At 50.7% G+C, this 12,927-nt stretch overlaps 1 protein-coding gene across 8 annotated transcripts in view; it reads left to right on the top strand.

The window, feature by feature from the left end:
• Positions 1–12,255, top strand: part of ACACB (acetyl-CoA carboxylase beta) — a 156,470-nt gene extending 144,215 nt beyond the window's left edge. For 3 of the 8 annotated variants that reach the window (XM_032300833.1, XM_032300814.1, XM_032300866.1), the window contains 8 exons: positions 2,257–2,353; positions 2,938–3,073; positions 4,443–4,620; positions 6,236–6,348; positions 8,294–8,448; positions 9,156–9,326; positions 9,433–9,569; positions 10,291–10,603. In XM_032300833.1, coding sequence (XP_032156724.1) covers positions 2,257–2,353; positions 2,938–3,073; positions 4,443–4,620; positions 6,236–6,348; positions 8,294–8,448; positions 9,156–9,326; positions 9,433–9,569; positions 10,291–10,417 — 1,114 coding nt within the window. In that variant the 3' untranslated portion in view covers positions 10,418–10,603. Of the gene's footprint in view, positions 1–2,256; positions 2,354–2,905; positions 3,074–4,442; positions 4,621–6,235; positions 6,349–8,293; positions 8,449–9,138; positions 9,327–9,432; positions 9,570–10,290 lie in introns of those variants that run through there. The other 5 variants (XR_004275872.1, XM_032300824.1, XM_032300843.1 and 2 more) reach the window with 5 other exon arrangements.
• Positions 12,256–12,927: the final 672 nt, after the last annotated feature.

Here is a 12,927-nt window from a genome sequence, read left to right on the forward strand (position 1 = left end):
TCTCCGTCACTCACACTCTCTGGTCCTCCACATCTGTAAGATAGAGATAATAATTCTACCCCAAAGGCATAGTGTGACGATAAGATGCAATAACAAATATGAAACACTTAAAATGTCCCACATACTCCGTAAGTGGGAATGGCTGCTATCATTTACATCTTGGGCAATAAATACTACAGTACAGCCAGGGCCGGGCGCGGTGGCTCACGCCTGTAATCCCAGCACTTTGGGAGGCCAAGGCAGGCGAATCACCTAAGGTCAGGAGTTTAAGACCAGTCTGGCCAATATGGCAAAACCTCATCTCTACTAAAAATACAAAAATTAGCTGGGTGTGGTGGCAGGTGCCTGTAATCCTGGCTACTGGGGAGGCTGAGGCATGAGAATTGCTTGAACCCAGCAGGCAGAGGTTGCGGCATGCCTAGATCACACCACTGCACTCCAGCCTGGGTGACAGAGGGAGACTCTGTCTCAAAAAAATAAAAATAAAATAAAGTACAGCTAGGCACAGTGGTTCACGCACCTATAATCCCAGCACTTCAGGAGGCCAAGGCAGGAGAATCACTTGAGCTCAAGGGTTTGAGACCAGCCTGGGCAACATCGCAAGATCCCGTCTCTACAAATAATATTTTAAAATTAGATAGGTGTGGTGGCACATGCCTTTAGTGCCAGCTACTCAGGAAGCCAAGGCGAGAGGATTGTTTGAGCTCCTCATGATATTCAGTGTTAAGGGGAAAAATTGCTCATTCTATGATACCAAGTGAAAAAGACATCAGTATCCAAAAGTATCCCAAATACATTGAACTTCTAACTGCATAGAAATGAAAGACTAGAAGGAAATAGATGAAAATGTGAATGGTATGGTAAAGTGGGGTGATTCAAGTCTTTTTCTTTTTTCTTTTTTTGAACATTTGTCTTCCTACCTTTCTAGCATAAGTGTATGTTACTTATTAATAAAATGAATTCTGGCCAGGTGCGGTGGCTCACACCTGTGATCCCAGCACTTTGGGAGGTCAAGGCAAGTGGATCATTTGAGGTCAGGAGTTCAAGACAAGCCTGACCAACCTAGTGAAACCCCGTCTCTACTAAAAATACAAAAATTAGCCGGGTGTGGTGCTGTGCACATGTGATTCCAGCTACTCGGGAGGCTGAAGCAGGAGAATGGCTTGAATCTGGGAGGCTGAGTTTGCAGTGAGCCAAGATCATGCCATTGCACTCCAGCCTGAGTGACAGAGTGAGACTCCAACTGAAAAATAAGAAATAATCAATTAAGTAAAATAAAATAAGTTCTATTTTTAAAAGCAAAAATATAAAAATAAATATATTCCTCCTTCCATGGGAAAATCCTTTGATTTGAGGACTGCTCTCCCCCACACCTGCCTCGGAGGGTAAATGAGAACCATCTAGCCGTGCACAGTTCAGTAGCAAGTAACTGATGTCGTGGCATCCCCTGAGCTGAGTCTCTGTCCAGTTCAACATCCCTCAGCCCTTTCCAAGTGCAGCTTGATGTCTAGAATGATGCTGTCCAGTGTAGTAGCCACTGGCCACATGTGATGCTTTAGTTTAATTAGTATTATTTTTTGAGTCAGGGTCTTGCTTTTTCACCCAGGCTGGAGTGCAGAGGTGTGATCACTGCTCACTGCAGCCTTGACCTCCTGGGCTCAAATGGTCCTCCCACCTCAGCCTCCCAAGTAGCTGGGACCACAGACGTGCAGCAACACACCCGAGCAATTTTTTATTTTTTGCAGATACAGGGTCTCACTATGCTGTCCACGCTGGTCTCAAACTCCTGGACTCAAGCAATTCTCCCTCCTCACACTCCCAAAGCTCTGAGATTACAGGCATGAGCCACCAAGCCTGGCTCCTTTAGTTTAAATTTAACTAAGTCAGAGTCAAAGAGGATGGCTTGTTCTATTCCTCATACTTGCCATGTTCCACGTGGAGCCCACAGACCCTGTACTAAGCAGTACAGAGAGAGCATGTGACCCTCATCCCAGAAAGTTCTAGTGGCTCATGCTGCTCCAGGCCCTGCACCATCCTGGCCCTCCTCTGATGGTTCTTGTCCCAAAAAGGGCACCAACAGGTCTGCTACCTTTCGAGGCTCTTACCATTTTGGGGCTTTTTCTTTGCCTTCCAAAAAAATAATCCGCCAGATTAAAAAGGCATTCTCCTCCACATGCCCTTCTCCCCACACCCAGAGGTCCCCAAATGCACCTGGGGTGCTGCCCAGGGCCTAGCTCATTGGTGCTCATCTTCCAGGCTTGGGGGGATTCCGGTGGGAGTGATTGCCGTGGAGACGAGGACCGTGGAGGTGGCGATCCCTGCAGACCCTGCCAACCTGGATTCTGAGGCCAAGGTGAGCGGGCTGGGAGCTGCGGCTGCTGGTTCAGCCAGCTGTACAGTTGAGAGTGGGTCCTGGGCGTGGGGGTCCCATACCTGCTCTGCCACCTCAGATGGAGAAGCAGGGGACCCAGTGCAGTCCCTGGCCCCAGGGGTCCCAGTGCCTATTTCTCTGTGGGTTGCATAAAGGGCTGCGCCATCTTGCTTCTTCCTCAGCAGAAGATAAAAGTCCCTAGAAGCCCCGCCCTGCCCCTGTTGCTGTTTCTGCGCTGGGCCAGGGTACAGACTAAGAAGGGCTCAGGAGTCAGAGGGCTGGGTCCCAGGGCCAGCTTTCCCCCAACTCAGTATGGCCTTGACGAGCTCCGTACCTCTCAGAGCCTGCAAATTAGGGTGACAGGAATCTTGCTGGGCTGCAATGGGAGGGTCGAGCCTGGTCCCAAGCCAAGGAGATGGGGCTTCTGTCCTTCTGGCTCTGGCTCTGGTGCTGGGGCCAGCGCAGATCAGATCTCCCACCATCCAGGGCAAGACTCTGGCAGCCGTCCCTGTGTCCCGGGCTGCTGTTGCGCAGGGGCACCTGATCCCAGCAGCTCTGTGTTCCAGATAATTCAGCAGGCAGGACAGGTGTGGTTCCCAGACTCAGCCTACAAAACTGCTCAGGCCATCAAGGACTTCAACCGGGAGAAGTTGCCACTGATGATCTTTGCCAATTGGAGGGGGTTCTCTGGTGGCATGAAAGGTAAGCCCCTCTCTATCTGTGGTTACCCCAAAGCCTTGGGGTCAGCACCCAGGACAGCACCCTCCGGGTGGTGACACTGCTGTCCTAGTCTGTGCCCGTCATCATCTTAGCTGTGTGTCCCAATCACCCTGAGGACAGAAGACTGTTCACGTGCCCCACCACCCAGTTTTAAAGCTGGGAACTGCTGGGCACAATGGCATGTACCTACAATCCTGGCACTTTGGGAGGCCAAGGCAGAAGGATCATTTGAGGCCAGGAGTTTCACATCACCCTGGGCAGTATAGCAAGACCCTGTCTTGACAAAAAATAAAATAAATGTTTAAAAAATTAGCTGGGTGTGATGGCATGTGCCTGTTATCCTAGCTATTTGGGAGGCTGAGGTGGGAGGATTGCTTGAGCCCCAGAGGTTGAGGCTGCACTCCAGCCTGGGCAACAGAGTGAGAGTGCTGTCTCAAAAACCAAAACAAAACAATGAGGAACTGAGGGTTGGAGGCAAAGTATGACTTTCTGGGGGTCACGCCCTGAGGTGCAGGGCAGGGAGGGGCAGCCCCAGGAGCTGCAGGATGACCTGGGCAGTCACCCCCGCATTTGGCAAGGTGAGGAGGATGTTTGTCCGCCCTTCCCTCTGCAGAAAGCTGCTCTGAGCCTCATGTGACCTTTCTGTTGTGTGAGGGTTTTTTAAGCCAACAACCATGTTTTGGGAGACAGTGGCTGCTGGATGACTGGGTCGTTGAGGCAGAGCTGGAGGGAAGGCAGGCAGACCTGCTGTGGGTCCTTGTTAGCTGGGTGACCTCACTGACCTCACTGAGCCTCAGTTTTCCTCCTTTGTAAATGGAGGTTAAGAACAGGACCAACCTCAGAGGGCTGAGGTAAGGGTCTGATGAGCTCACTGCTGGTGTGCAGTGTGATTGTCAGTGATGTTATTATTGCATTCTTGTTTTCGTGTAGGGCACCTGGGGGCCTAGAGAGACGTGACTTGGAAGATAAGGGCCATGTTGCCCGTGCACACTGGGGAAGGATCAGTATTGCTGTTAGGGAGGATTTTCTTTGCCGGAAATGGTAGGGCAGTGTGGGGACAGTCCCGGGTGAAGGCATCTCGGTTCCAATTGGAAAGAATCCTAGAGATTGGGTTTCTCCCTGTGCCTTCACAGATGAGGGCCCTGAGGCCCACACTGGGTGAATGGCCTGTCGGACGTCACACGGCCACTTAGAGAGCGATCAGTGCTCCAGCCCCAAGCCCAGTGCTCTCCAGGCCTCCCAGTGGAGCTCACTCTCTCAGGACACCCTGGACAACCAGGGCAGTGGGTTTTGCATGTGGATGAGTGAGGGCCCTGAAGTTGTCAAACTGGGAGGCCGCTTTGCTTTTCAGACATGTACGACCAGGTGCTGAAGTTCGGAGCCTACATCGTGGACAGCCTCAGACAATATAAACAGCCCATCCTGATCTATATCCCGCCCTATGCGGAGCTCCGGGGAGGCTCCTGGGTGGTCATAGATGCCACCATCAACCCGCTGTGCATAGAAATGTATGCAGACAAAGAGAGCAGGTGGGTGTGTTGCCCTTAGCCTGGCTTAGCCTTTTCTTTTTCTCCCAGTCTTGAGAGCCCATGACCTTTGAGCCACTGGCCGGGGATCATGGAGGGGTTGTTGCTGGAACATGTAGGTGGTGGAGGAATGTTGTCTCTTCTTTCATGGTTTATACTCTTCCTTCCCTAGGAAGTTTGCAATCAAAAAATAAAAAGGAAAGACCGAAAGCACTTGAGCTTCCTGGCAGCCAGGGTGAAAAGGGAAATATGATGGGTCATTTATCTCTCATTAGATCCTGAGCTTCTCCCAAAGCTATGAGTTCCTATAGGAAATGTTTTATTCAGTTTTATAACCCAGGGTATAGCACAGTGCCTGACTCCTGGTAGGTGGTCAGGAAATACTGGCTAAATGAATGACTCAATGAATACTTAACGTTAGAGGATACTAGTGCTTCATGGGAGAGGAAACCTCCTTGGGACTTTCTTTAGGAGGAATTTATCCCAGGGATTCTTATAGAAAGGATGATGACAGTAATGTTCACAGCACAGTGACTGACGACTTTGAAAACTACATGCTACACAGGATGTAAAGAGTCATTCTGCTCAAAATATAGGCACGGCATTCCTATGTTCACTCCCTCATTCATTCATTTAATGAATATCTATTGATTACCTCACTATATGCTAGCCATTCTGTTATGGTGGCAAATGGGCCAAGCTGGTCCTGCATTCAGGGCACTTAGACCCTTGTCAGGAATTGCTGAAGTCCATCCTCCAGGAAGACTCAGGATACTGAACAGCACTTGAATGGAATCATTGCTAACTTTTCATCCTGGCCACCAGGAAGCTCAGAGCTACTGGTAGTATTCTTCAGGGCTTCTAAGCTGTCAAAAGCAAAAGGGGTCAAGGGGAGAATGAGGGGTAAATGAAAATGTTGGAAATGAGGCCAGGCATGGTGGCTCATGCCTATAATCCCAGCACTTTGGGAGGCTGAGGCAGGCAGATCGCTTGAGGCCAGGAGTCCAAGACCAGCATGGCCAACATGATGAAACCCTATCTCTACTAAAAGTACTCAGATCAGCCGGGCATGGTGGTACGTGCCTGTAATCCCAGCTATTCGGGAGGCTGAGGCAGGAGAATCACTTGAACCCAGGAGGCAGGAATTGCAGTGAACCAAGATAGTGCCACTGTACTCCAGACTGGGTGACAGAGTGAGATCCTGTCTCAAAAAAAAAAAAAAAGAAAGAAAGAAAATGTTGGAAATGGGAGGACAGCGCACACAAGACCATGCTGGGTTCTTAAGGTGCTGCTGTGAGATTTAAAGCAATCAGAAACAGTGTGCCGCCTCTAGGAGAGCAGAAAGTAGCAAAGTTAGAGAGGACGGTGGCTGGAGAGCAGGGGGGTCATGCTGTCATGAAAAAAGCCATACACACTTGGACCTGAAAGGGCCCTCCAAAGTTCGGAAAGCGTTATTTTAAACAGTTGGCTTAGTCTTTCCATCTGTGGGGAAAGATACAGAAGCCCAGAGAGGGAAAGTGACTCACCCAAGGGCAACACAGCATGTGTAGGGGTGAAAGAGCTGTTGCTTGCTGGGCAATGTCTCATACACCCCCGTCCTTGCCTTTTCTCTTTTAAGGGGTGGTGTTCTGGAGCCAGAGGGGACAGTGGAGATTAAATTCCGAAAGAAAGATCTGATAAAGTCGATGAGAAGGATCGATCCAGCTTACAAGAAGCTCGTGGAACAGCTAGGTAAGGGGGTCCCAAAGGCTTCACCTCTCAGAGGTCAAGAGAGGCCCAGCCGGCTCCATTGCTGGGGGTTTCTAGGATGTTAAAAATAAAATGAAGAGCTACCAAAACACATCTATAATAACTCAGAGATTTTTAAAGTTAATCACATTTGTCTTTGTTGTTTTGTTTTGAGACAAGGTCTGGCTCTATCGCCCAGGCTGGAGTGCACAGTGCAGTCTCAGCTCACCATAACCTCCGCATTCTGGGCTCAAGCCATCCTCCCATTTCAGCCCGAGTAGCTGGGACTACAGGTGCGTACTGCCATGCCCAGCTAATTTTTGTATTTTGTAGATACGGGGTTTTGCCATGTTGCCCAGGCTGGTCTCAAACTCCTGGGCTCAAGCGATCCGTCTGCCTTGGCCTCCCAAAGTGCTGGGATTACAGGTGTGAACCACTGTGACTGGAGGACGTTCACATTCCTAAATCAATCCACCTTTTTAGCATTAAAATATATGTGTGTATGTATTAATATATATGTGTGTATGTATGTGTGTGTGTGTGTATATATATATATGTGTGTGTGTGTATATATATATATGTGTGTGTGTATATATATCTATCTATCTATATATAAAATGCCATCATGAATTTATTTCTTAGCATACACAAAAGATAACAATTAAAGTATTTGGGGTTGATGAGGAATATCAGAATTTTTAAAGGGAAAATGTTCCTTTAAGATTTCCAATTAGACAAGGTATTTTACTAATTTTGTTTGAATGGCAGCTTTGTTTCACTTGTCATCTTTAGATGTAATTATCTTTATTTATTTATTTGTTTATTTTTGAGAAAGAGTCTTGCTCTGTCACCCAGGCTGGAGTGCAATGGTGCAATCTCAGCTGACTGCAACCTCTGCCTCACGGTTCAAGCAATTCTCATGCCTCAGCCTCTCGCGTAGCTGGAATTACAGGTGTGCGCCACCACACCCAGCTAATTTTTGTGTTTTTAGTAGAGACGAGGTTTCACCATGTTGGCCAGGCTGCTCTTGAACTCCTGGCCTCAAGTGATCTGCCTGCCTCAGCCTCCCAAAGTGCTGAGATTACAGGCGTGAGCCACTGCATCTGGCCACAAGATGTAATTCTCTTTAAATATCCATTTTAAGTGTCAGTGTCTTTATAACTGTGCTAGTCACAAGATTTATTACAGTATGTGCATGTAATTTCTTTGGTTGGTATCAGGGTAATGCTGATCTCATAGAATGAGTTGAAGTGTTCTCTCCTATTTTCTGAGTTTGTGCAGAATTGGCATTATTTCTTTAAGTTATTGATAGAGGTTTTTACCTATAAATTCAACTTCCTTGCTATATATAGGACTATTTGTGTTGTCTGTTTCCTCCTAGGTGAGCTTTGGTGGTTTGTGTGTTTCAAGGAATTTGTCTATTTCATCTTGTCAATGTGGCATAGAGTTGCTTATAATATTCCCTTGTCATATTTTACAGTATGTACTGAAACTAGTAACCGATAAGCACAAAGGGTCTGATGGAAAGGGAAAATGTAGAGTTGCATGTTGAATGCTGTCTTGCAATTGTGAGTGCAATTCTAAGACTGCACTAGCTATTTGACTTCAGACAAAGGGGGCCGTCAAGATGGGCCTGTGGTTGGGGGGAGGCCAGTGGACTCTGGGGGACCTAGTGGGCTGAGGGTAGCCTGTGTAGCAGCAAGGGTAATATCAGAGTTAAAGCTCAGACCTCTGATGGGGCAAGGCCTGTCCCGTCCAAGTAGCTGAGAGTGTAATCTCAGCTACTTGGGAGGCTGAGGCAGGAGAATCATTTGAAACCATGAGGTAGAGGTTTAAGGGGGCACAAATCAGGCACAAACCCTGATTTGTGCACCCTTAAAAAAAAATCTCCACCCCACCATATGTGGACCCCTTCCATGGCTTGACTGGCCTTTCTGCTCACCTGCAGGGGAACCCAATCTCTCCGACAAGGACCGCAAGGACCTGGAGGGCCGGCTGAAGGCCCGTGAGGACCTGCTGCTCCCCATCTACCACCAGGTGGCGGTGCAGTTTGCCGACCTCCACGACACGCCCGGCCGGATGCTGGAGAAGGGCGTCATGTCTGTGAGAGCCACGGCTGCCGTGTGGGGTGCAAAGAGCCCACCTTGGTTTCCAAAAACCAGGCTTGGGGTTTTGGGGCTTGGGGAGGGGGTTTGGGATGGGTCCAGTGCTGCATGTGGGAGTCACCTGGGAGCTTTACAATAATCCCGATGCCCAGGTGGCACTGCAAACCAGTGAAATCCAAACACCTGGATGGGAGTCAGCAGTCATGTTTTTTTTAATCCCCAAGAGATTCTCATAAGCAGCAAAGTTCTGGGACCACTAGTCTGATGGCTTGGTCAGTGTGGAGCTGGACCAGGGGTAGAAACCATTGCTCCTGTCCAGCATTCACCCCACCCCGCACCATTGCAAGGACATCCACAGTCACCTCCTACCATGTGCAGGGCTCTTTGGTTCTCTTGCTGCAGGTTCTCCCTCACAGCTGGCTCAAGCCTCACACGAGCCTGTATTTTTGTTGGTTGAGGTAGAGGTGGGTGCCGGGTTTGTATGGGGGATATTTTTTCACCTATGGCCAGTCCGGAGTCCTGGTGGTGTCCTGGCTCTGAGCAGGTATCCTTCCCCTGCCTGTGCCTCAGCTTCCTTGCCTGTAAAATGGAAATGGTCTCAGAGCCTGGGCCCAGCCCCAGGCAGCCACTGCCATGGGTGTGGTCCGAGCCAGCGTCCTGTCTCCCCCTTCCCTTTCCGGGGACTCAGGCCTGGCTCATCTGCAGGACATCCTGGAGTGGAAGACCTCGCGCACCTTCCTGTACTGGCGCCTGCGCCGCCTCCTCCTGGAGGACCAGGTCAATCAGGAGATCCTGCGGGCCAGCGGGGAGCTGAGTCACGTGCACATCCAGTCCATGCTACGCCGCTGGTTCGTGGAGACGGAGGGGGCTGTCAAGGTGGGCCTGGGGTGAGAACGAGGCTGGTGGGCACAGGGGGTGCTGGGGATGAGGCAGCCGGCCCACAGCAGGGTCCCTCTCTGAGGCATCCTCTGCCCCTCCCCAGGCCTACCTGTGGGACAACAACCAGGCGGTTGTACAGTGGCTGGAACAGCACTGGCAGGCGGGGGACGGCCTGCGCTCCACCATCCGCGAGAACATCACCTATCTGAAGCGCGACTCTGTCCTCAAGACCATCCGAGAGTGAGTAGCCGCCGCCCCTGCTTCCCAGCCTCCTTGGCAAGGACCCACGGCAGGATTGACCCCCAGCTGCCCGACTCCTCGGCAGCCACTTTAACCCACCACGCTGTGCAGTCCCAGGGCCTCGGGGCCTGGATTGTGCACTGAAGGCCACATTCTGGGATTGGATGCCCCGCCACCCAACAAAGAGACCACACTCCCCAATGCCCGGTCTCCCGGCACGGTGGCCGGGGTAGGGCAGAGAGCCCAGGGGTGCTATGAAGGAGGTGTGAGACACTTCCAACCTACGACCTTTGCTGGAATATGGACTTGTCCAAAGTCACAGCTGAAGCAGGTTTGGTCACAGAATCCACATTTGGAACCGCTAGCCTTCAGGCTGCTGGCTTCCACGCCATTGTCAGCCTTTCCAGAGGGTCCCCTCCCCCCATTACCATGGCGTCCCCCTGTGAAAGAGGGAGTTGAACACAGGGTGGAGGAAGCTGAGACTCAGGGCAGTGTCGTGACTCAGGTCACGTCACACAGCAGGAGGGACAGTAGGGATGGTGGTGCCTCAGGGCATTCTGATCTTGAGATCTCAGCCCCCCTGCTGCACGGGACCATGGCAGGAAGGGAATCGGGAGCTCTGGGTTCTGGGATGTGGCCCCACACAAGGACTGTGCCACCCTAGAGGCCACTGAACAAAGTGGCAAGAGTGACCCCAGCTCCCCTTTCACCTCCCCTGCAGCCTGGTTGAAGAGAACCCCGAGGTGGCCGCGGACTGTGTGATATACCTGAGCCACCACATCAGCCCAGCTGAGCGGGCGCAGGTGGTTCACTTGCTGTCTACCATGGACAGCCCGGCCTCCACCTGACCCCGGCCCGCCCAGCCACTCCCGGGACCACGCAAGAGAAACCACCCAGACCCACCGCCCGTACAACCTCAGCAGGACCTTGAAGGCTTGCTTTTTAAAAAAGAAAATCCTGGCGCTTCTACAGGGCTGCTGGTTCCGAGCTGACACCCATCTCAATGAAAGGCCCAGGAGAGCCTCTTCCAAACAGAAACAGCCTCCTTTCCGTAGTTGGGAAGTTTATACTGTTTTGTCTCTGAAGACGGCATTTTTGTTGCATCACTAAATCAAATCCAGCTAAGACATCCCTGTTTCCTTCTACGAAACAGTGCCTGACACGTGAGATCCAGGCATTCTTTGGGCTCATTTGATATCACATCATTAAATCTTTTATTTTTTTACTCTGAGACCAACATTAGATATAAGCATCTTATATATTTCAGCCAAATAAATGAGCCAGGGAAAAACATGTAGAGAGAGACAGGACTAGAGAAAACCTATTTTTGTAATGATGTTTCTTTGGATACCATCTAGTCACCCAGGAAAACGTATGTATAATTTTTTTTTAAGACAGTCTCAGGCTGGAGTGCAGTGATGCAATCTCACTGCGACCTCCGTTTTCCAGGGTCAAGTGGTTCTCCTGTCTCAGCCTCCCAAGTAGCTGGGATTACAGGTACCCACCACCACACCTGACTAATTTTTATATTTTTAGTAAAGACAGGGTTTCATCATGTTGGTCAGGCTGATCTCGAAGTCCTGCCCTCAAGTAATCTGCCCAAACCTTGGCCTCCCAAAGTGCTGGGATTACAGGCATAAGCCACCATCCTCAGCCAGATGAGTTTTTGTTGAGAGAATGAAATGGTATTTTGTTCCCCAGATGGCCCTAGTGAATCACCAGGAGTGTCTCCCTGGTAGGCCATGTTTAGCGCTGGTTGGCAGGATTCTCTTTTTGAGAGAGGAAAGCAAAATGAATGGAAGTGCCTGCTGAAGGTTTCAGGACGTCTGGAGGATGCTCTCGCGTAGCTAGAGGTCCTCTGCCTGCCTCCCTCCAAGGAAAATGAGGACTCCCCTTCTCCCTGCAGGACTGGTCCCCAGCCTGTGCATGCACCCTCCTCCTGCCCAAGTGGGGAGCACAGAGGCGGAGGGGAACACCTCACTACGCTCATAGCCCAGCTTACTCACTAGTGTCACCTCTGTGACGGTCACCACTGCTCCCTTGGAGGGCCACTGGAGTCACTGTTGTTCCCTTGCCTGCTGGCTTGATGAACACAGATGGTGGGATCTGACCCTGAGGAGCAGAGCTGTCAGTGACCAAGGACCAGATTGTGGTGATCATGCTGATTTGCGGTCATGGGAACGCACCCAGCAGCTCCTGGCTCTGCAGGCGCCACAGCCTGGGGCCCTGCGCTCCTCTGGTTTCCCCCATAGGGGTGGAGCTGGGGGTGGGGGGAGTTGGCCACAACCCACTGCCGTGGTGGGTGGTTTGTCCGAGGGTGCTGAATGTCATGGCTGGTCAATGTGGAAGCCCACGAGGTCGCCCAGGGAAGCCTCCAAAAGCTGGGATGCTTGGGGGTATCCAAGTTTAAAAAGACAGAATCTGACCATCAGCCAATGACAACCCTGGCAAATGAAGGTGGGCGGGCAGTGAGGGGTGGGAGAAGGTGCATTATTCATTATTCCATCCTGAGGTCTGCTGTAGGGTTGAGGGGAGGAATCAATGCTGCTTTGGGAACTGAAGGTTTTTCTCTTGGAAAGGCCCTCTTGGTTTTGGAGAGAAAGACAAGTTATGGGTCGCTGCTACCTTGGAACTGGGCAGAGAGCCCAACAGGAAACGTGCAGAATAAACTATTTTTTGAAGGAAACACTTTGGCCTTGACTTTACACTCTGAACTGGAGAAGGCAGATTGCCCCCGGGGCAAGGGTAGGTGTTCACCTTGGCACCCTCCGTTCCCGCCACCACAGCTGAGACCCTGACTACGTTCCCATCACAGGGGCAGATGGGGATGCAGTGAAGGGGGCTGGAGGCTGGACTGAGCTGGACAAAATCATCCCTTTTTGAAAGCACTGGGGGAAAATGTTTTAGAAAATTCTATGCAAGCTTAGGAGAAATACCTAATGTAGATGACGGGGGATGGATGCAGCAAACCACCATGGCACGTGGATACCTATGTAACAAACCTGCACATTCTGCACGTGTACCCCAGAACTTAGAGTATAATAATAAAAAAAACTGTCCTGGCCTGGTATTGCAAGGAAAAGATTTTTTTCCCCCAAACCTCCTGGATGAGGGAATTTAAAAAAAGATTATATGCAAGCCTAGTCTATACCACAGGCAAAAATGGAACTTCTCTGGAAGAAGGGGGTGGGGGGATTGGCCCAGATACTTCGCATGCCAGGTACATTCCTTTCCACCACCTTGACCCACCCCGTTGTGCAGATGAGGAAGCCGAGGCGCCGAGAGATGAAGGCGTTTGTTCATGGTTACACAGGGATGGAACCGGGGCTGAATCAAGTCTGTTTGGCTCTAAAACCCA

The sequence above is a fragment of the Sapajus apella genome, unplaced genomic scaffold (assembly GCF_009761245.1).
Source record: "Sapajus apella isolate SASKATOON/1434 unplaced genomic scaffold, GSC_monkey_1.0 scaffold2, whole genome shotgun sequence".
Classification (NCBI taxonomy): Eukaryota; Metazoa; Chordata; class Mammalia; order Primates; family Cebidae; genus Sapajus; species Sapajus apella.